This window comes from Ursus americanus, chromosome 33 (genome assembly GCF_024610735.1).
Source record: "Ursus americanus isolate L20-20 chromosome 33, mUrsAme1.1.p, whole genome shotgun sequence".
Lineage (NCBI taxonomy): Eukaryota > Metazoa > Chordata > Mammalia > Carnivora > Ursidae > Ursus > Ursus americanus.
The window spans coordinates 22,168,679-22,184,871 of NC_142159.1; the positions used below are offsets into that span (position 1 = coordinate 22,168,679).

Consider the following 16,193-nt stretch of genomic DNA (forward strand, 5'->3'; position numbering starts at 1 on the left):
CCCGCCCCCGTACGCCCCGCCCCCCGCACGCGCCCACACACTGGTCAAGCAGCTGCTGCGGGCGCGCGCGCTCTGAGTCACCCGTGACGGCAGGGTGAGTGGAGGCGAGACGTGGGGTCGCCAGGGAGGGATATCCGGGAAGGGGGGACCACCCACCCGGGGGCGGGGAGCGAGGGAGGGCGGCCCGCCTCTCAGAGGTAGTGGGCTTCCGCCTCTCCGCGCGATCCCTCGGGTGGGGGGGGGCCGGTGTAACCTCTAATGGGTGCGACCCCCCCCCCCCCCCGGTGACTTCCAGCCCTGAAGGGAAAACTCACTTTCAGTCCCCGGCCTGGACGGAGGGGACCCCGGGGAGGAGGCGGCCCTGAGACGGGGGTGGTGACCCAGCCCCCTTGGGACCGGGTTTGGGCCCGCGTCCCCGCCCCCACCTTGACCCAGTGACCCGGTGACTCGATTCGTGGTCTTCGAGCCGGATGCCAGAGGCGTCTTTCCGGCTCTGGCCTTTTAAACCGGCCTGCCAGCCGAGCACCGCAGTGTCTGGCGCCCACTGCATCGGGCTGTGCCCAGGTGTCCACTCCGGTCCTTCTGGGCGGGGTGGGTTTCGTATTCGCGCACTGCACGGTGCAGGGCACAGATTAAGCAAGTGGTCGGTAAATGGCAGAAGGTTATTTTGAGAACAGAGTGACAGCGCTTGACCCATTGGCGCTCACTGAGTGCTGGCTGTGACGACTGTGTGCCAGGCATGGGGGATGCCACCGGCAGGATATTGGGCCCTGGTCTCAGGGAACTGAGGGGTAGGAGAGGATTGCAGCCCTATGGTGCTGTGGGAGTCCAGGTTAAGATGGGTAAGCAGCGATGTGAGAAAGGAGGTTGAAGAAGGCACGCGCCTGGCACTTAACTAGGAATGCAATAAGTCTTTATTAAATAAATGAAAGGGCAGGTAGGTAGTTCGGCTTCCTCCCCCCCTCTTTTGGTTTTGTTCCAGCAGACAGTTAATGAACCACTCTCTGAATTCAGAAGAAAGGCCAGTTAGGCTGATCTTGATATCCTCCCTTTCCTTTCCTTTTTTTTTTTTTTTTTAAGATTTTATTTATTTATTTGAGAGATAGCACAAGCAGGGGAAGCAGCAGGCAGAGGGAGAGGAAGAAGTAGGCTCCTCACCGAGCAGGGAGCCTGATGTCGGGGCTCGATCCCAGGACCCTGAGATCATGACCTGAGCCAAAGACAGACGCTTAACCGACTGAGCCACCCAGGCGCCCAGTATTCTCCCTTTCCTTACTCGCGATGGCCATCCCTGCTGAGAAGCTAGAGTTTTAGGTCAGGATGAAAATGGGCATCCCTAGGAAGAAAAATCATTGGTACAAATATTTTTACTCTGGTCTTAACTCCTTCACTTTGGAGTTATGTGCGCTTGTGTGTTTCGGGGGAGAGGAGCAGTGGAGTTCATCGGTTTCTTGGGAGTCTAGGACCCCAAAATAGTTAAGAACCCAGGCTTAGCAGTGGCTGTTCCCTGAAAGGGATGAACTTCGCCTGGTTGTTCCTCTGATACTCCATGTCACCACACATTGGATTTTCACTACTAAAAACGTGTGTTTGCACATTGCTGTACAAGAGTTGTGTTCTGTCTTGCTTTTAAGTATTTGTTTTGTTTTCCCCACCAAACTGGCCAGTGAGTCCGTGCCCTCTGCTGGCCTGCGTGTGGTTGCCATGGCTCAGGGCTTCGTATGTGGTGGCTGTGCAGTCGCTATAATTAACTGACCTGGGTGGTGTGTATAGGGAGAACAGCCTGGAAGGCAGGCACAGATGGGACAGCTTTTGTTCTGAGTAGGACACAAATTCATGCCCTTGATTGAATTTGGGTTCGGTTACTTGTGGAACCCAGCCAGTGTCAAGTTCTAACCCACGACCGGGTCTTTTTTGGAGTAGCATGATCTCAGGAGAAATCCGGCTGCTTCGTCATGCCTACACTCCTTCCCTCCTGCATCCAGACTGTTCCAAGTAACAGGAGCTGTTCCAGGCAGGGCCAGGCGGCTCTGCCTTCTTTGGAGAGTAATCCAGTGACCCTGAACGTCTGTTGGCCTCCTACCCACCAACCCCTGCAGTCTCCCGTCAACATCCCCCTCCTTCCATCCGGCGTCTGCAACTAGAGCCTCAGCCCTCCCTCTCGCCTGGAAGCCTTGCCCCCGCCCCCTTGCGCAGGGCCCCAGCTCGTCTAGCTCTGGGCTCTTCCCTTGTCACAGCTCCCTCCACCCAGAGGAACACACTCGCTGGGGAAGTTTCCTCCTGTTTCTTCCCCACCCACTCTGGGTCCCTGCTGGCAGAAATGGACCACCCAACACCCAAGGTTCTCCCAGCCAGACCCCGCGGCCCCTCCCTAGGAATGTGGGCTTTGGAGGCCGGCAGGGTGAGGTTCTCAGTGCCACCCTCCATCAGGTAGCTGACACCGAGGATCCCTGGGCTGAAGGAGCATGTTTCTGTGCGGGGTGGGGGCTGGTTTGTTTGGAGCCAGGCGGCTGTGGAGGGCAAAGCTTTGAGGGAGGCAGCGAGAGACAGTCACAGCTGTGGTATGTGGAGCAACTGGGTGGGGGCACTGTCACCTTTACCCTCCCTGGCCTTCTTCCTGCTGGAAATACCGCATCTCACTTGACCCTGCCACTCCGGGACTTGGCTGCCTGCCCTCAGACACTCCTGCCCCCACTCTGTGCAGCAGGAACCGGGCCATGGTGAACGAACCCAGAGGGGATGGCGGCCCCCCTCCCCGTTCGGAGGGCAGCAGCAGTGGCAGTGAGAGCTCCAAGGAGAGTTCGAGATGTTCCACACCCGGGCTGGACCCTGAGCGCCACGACAGACTCAGGGAGAAGATGAGGCGGAGGATGGACTCTGGTGACAAGTGGTTCTCCCTAGAATTCTTCCCTCCTCGGACGGCTGAGGGAGCTGTCAATCTCATCTCAAGGTGAGTTGATATAGTTGGCGAGTGGGGTCAGAGTGAGGGGGCTCCTGGGGGAGGCAAAGCCGCAGCCCTGCTGCCAGGCCGCACTCTGACCCGGCAGGAAAAGGCAGCCAGAGGTGGTGGAAAAGAGCAGGGTAGACCACTGGAGCCGCAACTTCTCAGCTGTCAGCAAAAGTCCCTGCAGGCATCTGGGATTTTTTTTTTTTTAAGATTTTTTTGTTTGAGAGAGAGAGAGAGCATGAGTGGGAGGCAGGGAGAAGGAGAAGCAGACTTTATGTAGGGCTCGATCCCAGGACCCCAGGATCATGACCTGAGCCGGAGGCAGATGCTTAACCGACTGAGCCCCCCAGGCGCCCCACATCTGGAATTTTTAGACGCATTCTTCAACGGGTTAAAAGTGTTGGTCCTCTCGGGCTGCATTCTTTGGCGGAACTTGGGGCTGGCGCATGAATACAGTTTAGGAAGTCATAAAACAGCAGCTTGGAGAACATTTTCAGTAAGTTAGGAATTCAACTTAAATGCTTCTCGAAATCTAGAAATGCCAAATGAATCACGTTAGCGCCTTATGAATTGCAGTTCCTTTTTTAAAAAGTTTATACGTTTTACTATTTGTATTTTTCATGCATCGCTCTGAAAGTTTTGAAGTTTAAAGGCACATGGGTGTTTATTTTATTTTGAAGATTTTATTTATTTGACAGAAGGGGGAGCAGAAGCAAGGGTAGCAGCAGAGGGAGAGGGAGAAGCAGGCTCCCCACTGAGCAGGGAGCCCACTGTGGGGCTTGATTACAGGACCCTGGGATCATGACCTGAGCCGAAGGTAGATGCTTAACCGCTGTGCCACCCAGGCGCCCCAGCACAGGGTGTTTAAATACCATGTTATAGCTGGTCAGACAGGTGAGTGTGCACACCTGTGGCTCTTGAGTCTCATTCAGGAACTGTGGCCGTGTTCTCAAAGGCTGCTGGCTGCTGCACTGGGGGCGGGGACGGGGGGGGGGTAACATGAAAGAAACTTGTGTCTGCTGACCCTCTTTTTCCTCTTCCTAAAGTGAGCCTCTGCTTGCCACTCTGAGGGTTCCCGGTACCTTTGACCATCGAAATGTCTTACTCTAGATAATACATGTGCAAGCACTTTGGAAAGGCTGCAGGGCTGCTCTCTCACATAGGGTTGCATTGTTGATATCAGTTATCTCTGCAATAATAATCATCATTGGGGCCCCTGGGGGGCCCAGTCCGTTAAGCGTCTGATACTGGCCCAGGTCATGATCTCAGGTCACGCTTAGCGGGGAGTCTGCTTCTCCCTCTCCCTCTGTCCCTCCACCCCCCCTTAGTTTTCTCTCTCTCTCTCTTTCTCAAATAAAATCCTTAAAAAAAAAATCATCATCGTAACAGGAGTTCACATTGATTGAGTGTTCAGTGCGTACCAAGCACTGTTCTCAGGGCTGTGGAGCCATCTATTGTAATATTTCCATAGTGTTATTATTATGAAGTAGGTACTGTTCTCTGGCACATTTTTGAAATGAGGAAACTGAGGCTCAGGCAGATTAAGTAGTTTTCCCAAGGTCACACAGCTAATAAGTAGCAAAGCCCGGATATGAATGTAGGTCGTCTGATTACGACCTGCCTGTGATGTTTCCCTACCTCCCAGAGCCCATGGGAAGGTGGTGAAGGGCGATGTGCTCTCAGGAGCCCCTCTTCAGAAAGAAATTACCTACAGGTTTGATCGGATGGGGGCAGGTGGCCCCCTCTTCATAGATGTGACCTGGCACCCAGCAGGGGACCCCGGCTCAGACAAGGAGACCTCCTCCATGATGATCGCCAGCACAGCCGTGAACTACTGCGGCCTGGAGACCATCCTGCACATGACCTGCTGCTGTCAGAGCCGGGAGCAGATCACAGGCTACCTGCAGAAGGCCAGGCGGCTGGGCCTGAAGAACATCTTGGCGTTGAGGGGAGGTGTGGAGCCAGCCCTCTACTGTCTGGGATCTTCCTTCCTCCAAGGCCCCTCTGTCTTCTGGAACGGTCCTTTACTTTTCTCTGGGTCCCCCGCTGAGCGTCCCCTCCCAGCCAGTAGTGTCAGGAGGCATTGTGGGTAGTGAGCGCTGTTGGTACCACACGGAGGGAGCCATTTCTTGACCTCTTGACCTCAGCATAGGAGTTCAGTCAGGAATGCAGCCTTGCCCGATTAGCCTCTGCCCTGGCTACACACAGCTTCATCGATTGCTGGCCGGCCCCAGCTCTGGGCCCAATCAAAGAGCGTGGTTCTGGCATTGATCCCAGGGGCAGGCAGCTACTCATGCCTCTGGTACCTGGTGTCATCACGCACCTGAGTGTGGGAAGAGGGACCTGGGTGGGTGGGATTCTGTGGCCTCGCGCTCCCCATAAGGACTCCCTTGAGTTGAATAGAAAATTCTCCCCGGAGGCAAGAGCTCCAAGAGGGTGGGAGAGTGAGCAGTGGGGTTGGGTGAGGGTGCCGGAACACACTGAGACTGGGAAGGGACGTCAGATGCTCCAGGCTAACGGCAGAGCAGCAGCTGTCCCCTGCTTAGCGCTGCCAGCACGTTGCCCGAGGAGTTGGTGCTCGGTAAGTGCTTGACAGGATGGCTGCTGTCTTCCCGGCCACCGTTTGCCAAGGGCCACGCTGGGAGGAGGAGACACACACTTGGAGGAAATCAAGGCTCCATCTCTGAGGAGACCGTGGCCCCTGGGGTACGGTAGGAGAAGGAACAAAAAGGCCGTCTGGAGCGTGGGGGCGAGCCAGTGACCGTGGCCCCTGCCACCCCTGCAGACCCCGTGGGTGACCAGTGGGAAGAGGAGGAGGGAGGCTTCAGCTATGCCGCAGACTTGGTGAGGCACATCCGAAGCGAGTTCGGGGACTACTTTGACATCTGTGTGGCAGGTGAGTGGCTGGGCCTTCCCAGCACAGGGGGACAGGGAAGGGAAGGCGTGACACGCCCAGAGAGGCACAGAGGGCCCACTGGCATTCAGTTCAGGACCCGGTGACCCAGGGCGCCGTGGGCCCGCGCCTGTGGCAGGGGAGGGAGGCTCAGAGGCGCATCACACTGTGCCCCTGCTTCCGTTCTGTCACCTGCCACCTGCCAGGCTGCCGCCAGCCCTGAAGTTTTTCTCTCTCTTAGCTTGCTTCCCAGCCCTATTCTTTTTTTAAACAAAAAAAGGATATTTGTTAAGACAGGGGGGCCAGGGAATTTCAGAACCCCCATCAGGAAATGGTACCTGACCTCACGAGGCCCTGGACCAGGAAGCAGTCAGAAAGCAAGGCCTCCCTCATTCTGTCTGGAGCCACACGGCCCCCCATCTCTGCCTCCCACTGCGCACATGCTCCGTGCTTCTAGGAGCCCTGATACGCACACTTTTGCACACACGTGACCAGCCGCCTGCTCCTGAGTGTACACGGTCACTTCCAGCCAGTAGTCCTGACGGACTGACAGGCCTCAGCGTCCGTTCCAAATTCTCAGGAGAGAGCATTGGATCGGCTCAGCTCCAGTTCCAGGGGCTACAGGCAAGAGGCAAGGTTCACCTCAAAATGGATGGGGTGGCCTTCCCTCCCACTCCACTCACTGGGATCGGGCCTCAGCTTCTCCAGCCGGGGCTCGGGTGTGGTGAGGCAGCAGGCACCAGGGACGCAAGAAGTCCAGGGATTACTATGACCCGTCATCTCGGCATGACAATTTTTCTCAAAATTTTGTTGGGGAAATCGTATCATCCTTATATTAAAACAAACATGGCGGCATTCTGGAGTAGCATATCAAAGTGGCGTGAGTTTAAAAAACTAATCCATGTGGCCTCAGGGAAGTTAGTTGTTGCCAGTGGCTTCGAACTTAGTCCCAGGCTCCCATGTGCATATCCACACATCCCAGTCAATGGGGGCGTTTAGGTGAGTCTGGGAGGCCCCAATGAGGAGTTCGGGACATAGCATTTCCGCCTGTTCATACACGGGCCACCATTTGGTTAGTAAATTGGGGAATGCGCACATGTGCCGTAGGCATTAGGGGGTCGTGCGCGGAGACCGGCTGAGCTGTGAGCTTGCAGCTGCTGAGGGGTCTGGAGCTTAGCCTGTCATAAAGTGGACGAGCACGACGATCGGGGTCGAGAAACACCACGTTGGGTGTGACAGAAAATACAGTAAACAGGGCAAGATCTAAACGTGAGCCAACGCTACATGTGTTTGGTGATATTGAGGCTTTAGGGCTACGGTTTCAGCTCTTAAAACCTCCTTGTTTTTGAAATTCCTGCTGGAAAAATAGCCTCGTTATTGAAAGTGAAATGGTGGTGCTCGGTCCTCCCACCCGTTCGCCCCCTGAGACAAGAGTTTTTATATTCATTTTTGATGACTTGGGGTTTCTGCAGAACAGAAGGGCCTTATCACAGCAAAGCAGCTTGGCTCCGCAGCAGCCCGGCTCGGGGTCCTGCCCAGGGCTCAGGCTCAGGAAGCCAACGCTCTGCTATAGCCTCCTGAAGGCCTACGGTCGTCCTTTGCAGACAGCAAACATGGCTGCTCGTGAGTTCAGTTGCTCAGGGAAGGAAGCAGTCGTAAGGTTTAGGGAGCTAGTAAGGAGCCCAGGTGACCCACAGTCCCTCCTGCCAGGCAGTTCTGGAATCCCATCCTTGGCCTCCCCGGCACGTGGTCATCCCAGCAGCCCCCAGTGCTTCACACTCCAGGAGCTTGTGACTTGTGGGGTGGCGGGGTGCTCATTCCAGTGGGACCGATCCTATCTGTCATCTGAAGCAACACAGACTAGGACTCATACGGAACTTCATGAACGTGAATCCTTTTTCCCCTGCGACAGACCTTTGGGCTTTTGGAAGTAGTTCGGTGTTCTCTCCATTCTCCCCTTCAGGTGAAACATCCCCACCTTCTTCAGTTCTTCCCTGGGTAATGTGGTTCCTAATATTCACTCTCTTGGACCCCTGAGTAATTTTCATGTTAAATTAAAAGCACGGTTTTGAGTCCAGTGCCCAGACTCCAGCCCAGGAGCCCACGTGGCATTTTCTCTTTTCTGTGGCCGCAGTGTGCTGGCCTGATTTGCCCGGCTGCTTGCCACAGACCTGAGGCAGGACAGCATGGGCAGTTTGGTGCCAAAGCCCCCAACTCTTGGGCGGGTGGCCCTAGGCCACCTCTCACTGAGGGTCATGTCCAGAGTGAGAAGTGCATCGTCCTGAGCTCAGCCACTCACCGTCTCGGACTGTCCGTGCTGCGGTATTGCAAGGGACAAGTCCAGAACCTCTGAGGCAGCGAGCTCTCTGCTCCCAGCTTTCTGGTCTCTTCCTCACTCACCTTGAGAACTTGGGAGCCAGCCTCTCCCTACTGTCATCCCTGTCGGCAGGTTACCCCAAAGGCCACCCCGACGCAGGGAGCTTTGAGGCCGACCTGAAGTACTTGAAGGAGAAGGTATCTGCAGGAGCCGACTTCATCATCACCCAGCTTTTCTTTGAGGCTGACACATTCTTCCAGTTTGTTAAGGCTTGCAGCGAGATAGGCATTACCTGCCCCATCCTCCCCGGAATCTTTCCTATTCAGGTGAGGGTCCCAGGAGGGCCGTGGACTCCCTCACCCCCCCCCCAGCACAGGCCAGGGCCCTGGGGGTGAAATGCCAATCTCTGATGCTCAGTAGATTTCCCTTCGGACAGATGCTCCAGTCCTTGCAACGGGCCAGCCCACTTTGGTCACCTCTCATCCACCCTCCCGCACCCAAAACAGCAACAGTGTCTGTTGGAGGGGCTTGCTAACAAGTGTCGCTAAGAGGGATTATAACTCTCATTATAAATCTTGGTAAAATCAATGTTTCCCAAACTTGACTGTCATCAAAATCATTTGAAAAACTTCTTTGAAAGATAGATTTCCAGATCCCCTGTCTGGAGGTTCTGATTTAATAGGTCTGAGGTGGGGCCTGGGAACTTGCATATTATTTCTTAAGTTTGACAGGTGGTGCTGATGAGCAGTGCAGCTTGGGAGCCACTGGCCTTGATGCCCACCGGCTTATCAATAAATGCACCTAGGGGCAGAAGGGCTAGCTCAGCCTGAGGGCAGGAATGCTGTAGGCAGCTGCTGGACTCTGTGGAAGAAGGAGGACAAGGCAGGGGTGCTCCTACAATCTGGACTGACTCTCCCGAGTCACTCTGTGTCACACTGCCGTTGGCCGGGAGGCCTGGTGGGGATGGAAAGGGTGGTAAGTATTTCAGGGGAGAGACAGGCTGGGAGATGGCACCTCACAGCTTCTTGTGTCTCATACAGGGCTACCACTCCCTTCGGCAGCTTGTGAAACTGTCCAAGCTGGAGGTGCCACAGCAAATCAAGGATGTGATTGAGCCAATCAAAGACAATGATGCTGCCATCCGCAACTATGGCATTGAGCAGGCTGTGAGCCTGTGCCAGCAGCTTTTGACCAGTGGCTTGGTGCCAGGCCTCCATTTCTACACCCTCAACCGTGAGATGGCCACTACAGAGGTGCTGAAGCGTCTCGGCATGTGGATTGAGGACCCCAGGTGAAGCCATTGGCCTTGAATTTGGGCCCGGGAGGCACAGAGGAAAGTAAGATGGGCAGGGAAGTTAGAAAGAGGTCACAAAATGAGTACGCCCTAGCAGTGCTGACCACCACGGAGGTACAGAGGGATGTCTGCTATGGCTAGTCGTACCCTTAGGGTTCTGTCTCAGTGGAAACTCCATGCACAGTCAGAGAACTCAGTGTCCCCCCCACCCCCGCCCTTTCTGGTTCCTCTAGCCAGTCCCTTACTCATTCTTACTCCATTCTCACCTAGGCGTCCCCTGCCCTGGGCTGTCAGTGCCCACCCCAAGCGCCGGGAGGAAGATGTACGTCCTATCTTCTGGGCCTCCAGACCAAAGAGTTACATCTACCGCACGCAGGAGTGGGATGAATTCCCCAATGGCCGCTGGTGAGCACCTGCAGGCAACCCATTGCAAATGCATCCTGTTTCTTGGGAGGGAGGCAGAGGGAGTTTGCCTGCTTATTTGCCTGCTTTTTTGCATGGGACAAGAGTCACAGGAATGCCCCCTGGGAGAGTGGATGCCAGGAGCCCCAGGTCAGGAGTGTGCCTTGCCCTCTGGGCACCTCCTGTGCCAGGGGCAATTCCTCCTCTCCAGCTTTCGGGGAGCTGAAGGACTACTACCTCTTCTACCTGAAGAGTAAGTCCCCGAGGGAAGAGCTACTGAAGATGTGGGGGGAGGAGCTGACCAGTGAAGAAAGTGTCTTTGAAGTCTTTGCCCACTACCTCTCGGGAGAGCCCAACCAGCAAGGCTACAAGGTGAGTGGTGCTGGGGTGGGGGTCCCCAGTTATATCCCCCGCCCTGTCTCCCTGTGGGCCAGACCTCGGGGCTGTGACTCACACCACCCCAAGCCTCCCCTCTTTCTGTCTGGATGTGGCACCTCAGCAAAGGGAAGGATGAGTTGTGAAGTCCCTACCTGGGGTGCCTAGAAGGGCTGGTGGACGCACAGGCAGAGCCCTGGAGAGGGAGGGAGCCCAGGGTGCCCGGTGTGATGGCTACCCCAGCCCGGCTTGCCCTCTCCCCCAGGTGACTTGCCTGCCCTGGAATGACGAGCCCTTGGCAGCCGAGACCAGCCTGATGAAGGAGGAGCTGCTGCGAGTGAACCGGCAGGGCATCCTCACCATCAACTCCCAGCCCAACATCAATGGGAAGCCATCCTCTGACCCCATTGTGGGCTGGGGCCCCAGTGGGGGCTATGTCTTCCAGAAGGTGCGGCAGGGACACACAGGGCTGCCCCACCTCGGCCGGCACCCATGGGTTCCCCGGGGATGGGGACAGAGAAGCCTTCCTCCCTGGGGTCTCTTTGTTCTGAGGGGCAGAGGATCGGATTGGATAGGAGCTCACGTTTTTAGTCAGACAGACCTTTCTTCTGTAAAATGGGGATAGATCCCATCACGTTCTGGGGCCTAAATGTGACAAAGCACGTGAAATGCTTGGCACATGGGAAGAACGTAGGAAGCATTCACTACATGGAACTGCTATTGGTGCCCCCAAGTTGACACTTTTCTCCTAGGACTGCTGGAGTTAAAACGACATTCTAGAACTATAGCTTGTGGGCTCTGGAATTTGAAAGACCTGGGTTTGAGTCCCAGCTCTGCTTTTTACCTTCAGTGCAGCCACGTTGCTCAACTTCTCTGGACTTAGTTTCCTCATCTGTGAAATGGGGTAATAGTGCTCCCCCTGTGGGCTAGGAACCCAGCCTCATCCCCGACAGACAGTTGGTGCTGGAGAAGCCCTCGGTGTCCGTGTCAGCCTCCAGTGAGTGGAGAGGCCGGGATGTGTCAGGTCTCTCTCCTGTGTCTTGGCTTACCAAACGGGGTCTCTGGTCCAGCTTCCGAAGTGGCTTCTCCTTGGAGCCTTCCCTGGTTCGGAGAAGGGTGGCCGATGCCCCTTAGAGCTCTCCAGACCGAGAAATCCCATGTACCTGTTCGCGTCCCCCTTGCTTGCATTCGCCAGCTCTCAGTTCATGATTCGATCCACGTGGCCACACTAGCCCCAGTGTCTCAAGTCCTGCCATGCGTGTCTGCGTGGGTGCCTCCCCGGGGCGGTCCGGAGGGCCAGCGTCCATTGTCACGGCACACAAGGAGCAGGGGCATGCAAGGACTGGGGTTGATGTGGTGGTGCCTCTCCCCCTCCCACAGGCCTACTTGGAGTTCTTCACTTCCCGCGAGACAGTGGGGGCGCTTTTGCAGGTGCTGAAGAAGTACGAGCTCCGGGTTAATTACCACATCGTGGACGTCAAGGTAGGCCGGCTCCCAGGCTTTAGACAGTGCTCAGCAGGCCCAGAGTCCTGGGCCGAAGGTGCCGTGTTTCCTCCCCCCTTAGCAAGAGCTGAGCACCCAGCCCTGGTCAGGCATGGTGGAAACGTATGCCCAGAGCCAGGCCCCTACCCTCAGCTCAGAGGGTCCCTGGTCTAGGGAGGGGGCCCAGTCCGTGGGTAATTACAAATCCTGTTGCACTTTCAACAGTAAGATTTACTATAGGATGCTGAGGACCCAGGGAAGGGACGTCTGTCTAATCTGGGAGGTCAGGGAAGGCTTGGCGGGGTCCCATGTGGTTGGAATCTTTGAGGACAAGGAGAGGGCACAGGGAAAGGGCGGAGGGTGTGCAAAGGCATTGTCTGCCCAGCCTATGGGACGTTGCCAAGTGGGTTCAGAGTAAGTTGGAAAGTTTTGACTGTCCTGCTGGGAATTTGGGTTTTCCCCTAAAGGCGAGAGAGCTTTTCCCAGCAGTGGTGGCTTGGCTCCATGTTTTGTCATAGGCAGGTCACAGTGGACAGTGGTATGGATAACAGGACCAGGTAAGACTAGAATGCAAGGCCACTGTGGCAATCCGAGTAGCAGAGTGGCCTGGCTGGGCAGACACGTGGGGACAGATCACAGAGTAAGCCAGCAGGAGCCACCGGATGTGGGGGATGTGATGTGGGGGATGTGGAGCTTGGAGTACTGGGAGGAGAAAGGAAGTGCCCAGCCCCCAGCCTTTCGGCCTTTCATGGAGTTGCTGGGCTAGGAGGGGCAGTGGAGGGGAGGGAGCAAAGCCCTGCTCCACCCCCACCCCCCACCCCCACCCCTGCGAGTTCCCAGGCCGGGAAAGGACTGCTGTGTCTAGTCCAGGTCTGCTTTGACCCCGCCCCCCACCTGCCCTCAGGGTGAAAACATCACCAATGCCCCTGAGCTGCAGCCCAACGCAGTCACCTGGGGCATCTTCCCTGGGCGAGAGATCGTCCAGCCTACCGTGGTCGATCCCGTCAGCTTCATGTTCTGGAAGGTAAGGGGGCCAGGAGCGGGCCTGCCCTGAGCACCCCGCAAACCTTAGGCAGGCCTTGTCATTGGGGCCCCAGGGCTGGTGGGCTCCGCCTTCCGGGCAGTGCCCTGACTCTGACTCAGGGTGTTGATTTCTGGGCTGGGGGATGGGAGGCGACTTTGGCAGTGGGCCTTGTTCTATTCCTGGAAATGTCCTGTTGAGCAGCTTAGAGGCCCTTGGGGCGCTGAGCACGAATCCCTGACCCAAGGGCAGCTCTGTTCACTTTGCCTGCCTCTGTGTGTGCGTGCCCGTGCGTGCGTGCGCAGGACGAAGCCTTCGCGCTGTGGATCGAGCAGTGGGGCAAGCTGTATGAGGAGGAGTCGCCGTCCCGCATGATCATCCAGTACATCCACGACAACTACTTCCTGGTCAACCTGGTGGACAATGAGTTTCCGCTGGAAAACTGCCTGTGGCAGGTGGTCGAAGACACATTTGAACTTCTCAACCAGCCCGCGCCAGAGGGAGAGACTGAGGCTCTGTGATCCTGCACCCTCCTGTCCTTAGCTTGCAGCCACAGGTGTCCTGTCTTCCTCCTCCCCAGTCCTGGTTTTCCTGGGGACCCCTCTCCTCCATTTCTCCCTGAGCCCCGGCCTCCACTCCTCACGTGATGATGGCAGCTAGACTGGTGTGAGGCTTTTGCGGGCTCTGGCCGGACCGGAGTCAGCCCCCCCCCCCCCGTCCACCAGGGGAGCCTGGTGTCGGGTGATCAGCCTCGACTCTGCTCTCAACGAGGAGCACCTCCCTTCTGCAGAGATCGCGGTGGGTGGAACAAACGTCCTCCCTGAGAAGGAGAGGGGGCCGTTGTTGCTGACTGAGCCCTTGAACCAGGGCAGCCCCTGAGAGCTGGCCTGGGGGCTGCCAGTGACCTTGCACTTGGGACCTGCGGGGACAGCAAAGTGAACCGGGGTGGCAGGCACTTGTGCTGCTGAAGAGACTGGCAGAGCTCATCTCTGAGGTGGTGACTGCTGGCACGTCCTACTTGTGGCTGGAGGGGCAGACCCCTGCCCTGCCCACCTGCTTGGCAGGCCGCCCGCCAGGCCTCCGGACAGGCCTTGGCCTGAAACCTGGTGATGCAAGCATTTCTTGCTCCCATCTGCCTGAGGGCCAGCCGGGCTTTCCCCTTTCTACTGTGCTGCTTTTCGAAAGAACTATTTCTGTATTCTGGTGGTTTAGGAGGGAAGGTGCCTCGTAGAGGTTAAAGGCATCTGAACCCTTATACTTGGTGGAGCCCTTGGCCTGCCCTTTTTCCCCCCTGGCCATGGAGGGATACCCTGCCTGTTAATGTCAAGGGCAAAGATAAGGCTCAACCGAGCGGGGCTGACTTCTTCCTGGTTCGTTTTTCTAGATGGGAACTCTTACTGCCAGCCGCTCCGTCCCCTCTGCTCAGCCTGTTCCCGAAGCTGTCCGCGCTCGAGCCCCACTGCCCAGGGACAGTGACTGCTAGATGCAAAGAAGCTGTTCCCTGTCCTGGTCCCGGTCCCTGCCTGCTGGTCTTCACTGGCTCAGCAGAAGGAGGGTGGGGGTAGGTGTCCAAAGCGCAGCCTGATGGTAGAAGAGGCAGGGGAGTCATGGGTGTACCCTCTTCACTTCCTTCCCAGGGTGGCTGACCGAGGCAGAGGGGCAGCCCTTAGGAGACACTGAGCAAGAGAAGCAGCTAGGACTAAGGACGGTGTTTTATTGTCCTTCAGAGCTCAGAGAGCCGGCCCCTCTGTCACCAGCCCGTGGGATGAGTGCCTGGTCGCTTGGGCCTGCACTGCCCTCATGAGTGGGGCGTGGTTCCTTCCTCAAGGAGGCTGGGGCCAGTATTGTTTTTCTTTCCATGGGAACAAGTCACAGCTGCAGCTGGGTCCCCTGCTCCACACAACGTCCACCACACACACGAGTTCCAGCAGCTTCCAGCCTGCTCCCAGGGTTCCTGATGCCTGCCTGGCTCAGGGGTATCAGGCCGCTGGTGGCTCCTCTCTTCCATCCCCTGGCTGCCAGGTGCTGGCGCCACTTTTCAAAGGCCTGGAATCAGGGAGGAGGAAGGAAAGGCTATTTGGCTTCCTCCTAGGTCTGGTTAGGTGCCCAGTTGCTTCTGTCCCTAGAGGGAATGGGAGACCCCTCCCTCTGTCTGGGCCGGCCAGCCAGCCAGCCAGCTCTGCCCCAGGCCAAATGCATAGGCTCCGAACAGATGTGACTTGTGATCTGGAAAGCTATGCGCAGAGTGGGGCGGATAAGGGAGGGGCACTTAGGGAACGATACCCAACATGGGCTAGTGTGAGTGGCAGCCGTGCTGTGGCCAAGCCTCGTTCCCACACCGAGTGGCTGGGTAGGACTGGGCTGAGCACAGGATCACCAGCTAAATCAGGATCCAAGCTGTGTTTTCTCTAATGGAACTGACCCCTCCCCTGAAAACGGAGGGGCCCCAGCTGAAAAGTGTCCAGGTGTGGCGCTGGTTTGAGAAGACCTGCTGGGGGCTGGGGGCCACCCCCATACCTGGGCAAGGACCCGAGCTCCTTCTTGTTGCTGTGATCGCTGAGCCACCCACAGCCGCAGGACCCGCCGCCGCCACACACGCCAGGCCCGCTCCAGGTGCCACTGCCTCAGCTGTGGGGGTGAGTGGTGAGAGGCCCCAAGCCGGCCTGCTGCTGCCCCCCAGCCCTTCTGCTGCGTCTTCCCCCTACAGCTCTGCAGCCCCAGGAGGCAGGGGCTGTGACAAGGGAGGGGGCCCCTGAGGTGTGTTAATGCAGGTCCTTGCACCTGGCCCCAAGCTTTCAGACTTGGTCCATACAGAGACCGAGATGCTTTGAGAGACTCCGTTTCGAGGGGTTAGGGTTGCGGACAAGGTGAGCTGCGAGGTCAGCTTGAGGCTGGGGAGGGGCGGCCCCCACTCACCAGCGTCCTTGCCAGCTGCTCGGCGCCCTGAGCGTCTACCCAGTGCTGCCACGTAGCTGCCAGGCGCCTGGCGCGCTGGGAGCCCTGGAGCCGGCGGAGCAGCGCCTCACGGTGCCAGCGCTGTAGGTATTTCCTCCTGGTGGGGAGAGGCCCTGGCATGCACCCCGATAGCCAAGAGCACCAGGACCCCTTATGATCAGGATGAAGGGCAGAGCCACAGATCCCCTGGGATCCTCCAGGACTGGGCACCGGCCCTAGCCGGCCCAGCTCCTGCCCTGGCTCAGACCAGCCCCCCAGCCCCCAGGCCCCACTCACCCCGCGCACCCGACTCACAGGCGCATGTGCAGCAGCTCTTACCCTAGTCCTCTCTTAGCGGCCTCGCCTTGGCCTTTGAGGACTCCAGCCTCAGAGCTGCAGTCCCCTCCTGGTCTTGTAGGGGGCTGGCCTTGCACCCTGCTGGCACATCCAGGCCATTGCCACCGGAGAGGGGGCCCTTTGTCGCCTGTAAAGAAGAGGTTAACAAAATCCCTACGTAAAACGGATTTG

The 16,193-nt window shown here is 57.3% G+C and overlaps 2 protein-coding genes across 12 annotated transcripts in view; one reads left to right on the plus strand and one right to left on the minus strand.

The window, feature by feature from the left end:
• The window catches only part of MTHFR (methylenetetrahydrofolate reductase), a 20,434-nt gene continuing 4,241 nt past the window's right edge, over positions 1-16,193 (plus strand). The window contains exons 1-12 of one of the 4 annotated variants that reach the window (XM_045776825.2): positions 1-94; positions 2,705-2,950; positions 4,662-4,900; positions 5,733-5,843; positions 8,290-8,483; positions 9,198-9,448; positions 9,722-9,856; positions 10,045-10,225; positions 10,494-10,676; positions 11,609-11,710; positions 12,615-12,734; positions 13,037-14,091. In XM_045776825.2, the coding sequence (XP_045632781.1) occupies positions 2,718-2,950; positions 4,662-4,900; positions 5,733-5,843; positions 8,290-8,483; positions 9,198-9,448; positions 9,722-9,856; positions 10,045-10,225; positions 10,494-10,676; positions 11,609-11,710; positions 12,615-12,734; positions 13,037-13,252 (1,965 nt within the window). In that variant the 5' untranslated portion in view covers positions 1-94; positions 2,705-2,717 and the 3' untranslated portion in view covers positions 13,253-14,091. Of the gene's footprint in view, positions 95-276; positions 2,431-2,704; positions 2,951-4,661; positions 4,901-5,732; positions 5,844-8,289; positions 8,484-9,197; positions 9,449-9,721; positions 9,857-10,044; positions 10,226-10,493; positions 10,677-11,608; positions 11,711-12,614; positions 12,735-13,036; positions 14,092-16,193 lie in introns of those variants that run through there. The other 3 variants (XM_045776828.2, XM_045776824.2, XM_087858493.1) reach the window with 3 other exon arrangements.
• The window catches only part of C33H1orf167 (chromosome 33 C1orf167 homolog), a 21,113-nt gene continuing 19,345 nt past the window's right edge, over positions 14,426-16,193 (minus strand). For 5 of the 8 annotated variants that reach the window (XM_087858486.1, XM_087858485.1, XM_087858487.1 and 2 more), the window contains 4 exons: positions 16,005-16,149; positions 15,648-15,783; positions 15,249-15,359; positions 14,426-14,777 (listed from right to left, as the gene is read on the minus strand). In XM_087858486.1, the coding sequence (XP_087714612.1) occupies positions 14,601-14,777; positions 15,249-15,359; positions 15,648-15,783; positions 16,005-16,149 (569 nt within the window). In that variant the 3' untranslated portion in view covers positions 14,426-14,600. Of the gene's footprint in view, positions 14,778-15,248; positions 15,360-15,647; positions 15,784-16,004; positions 16,176-16,193 lie in introns of those variants that run through there. The other 3 variants (XM_087858491.1, XM_087858488.1, XM_087858492.1) reach the window with 3 other exon arrangements.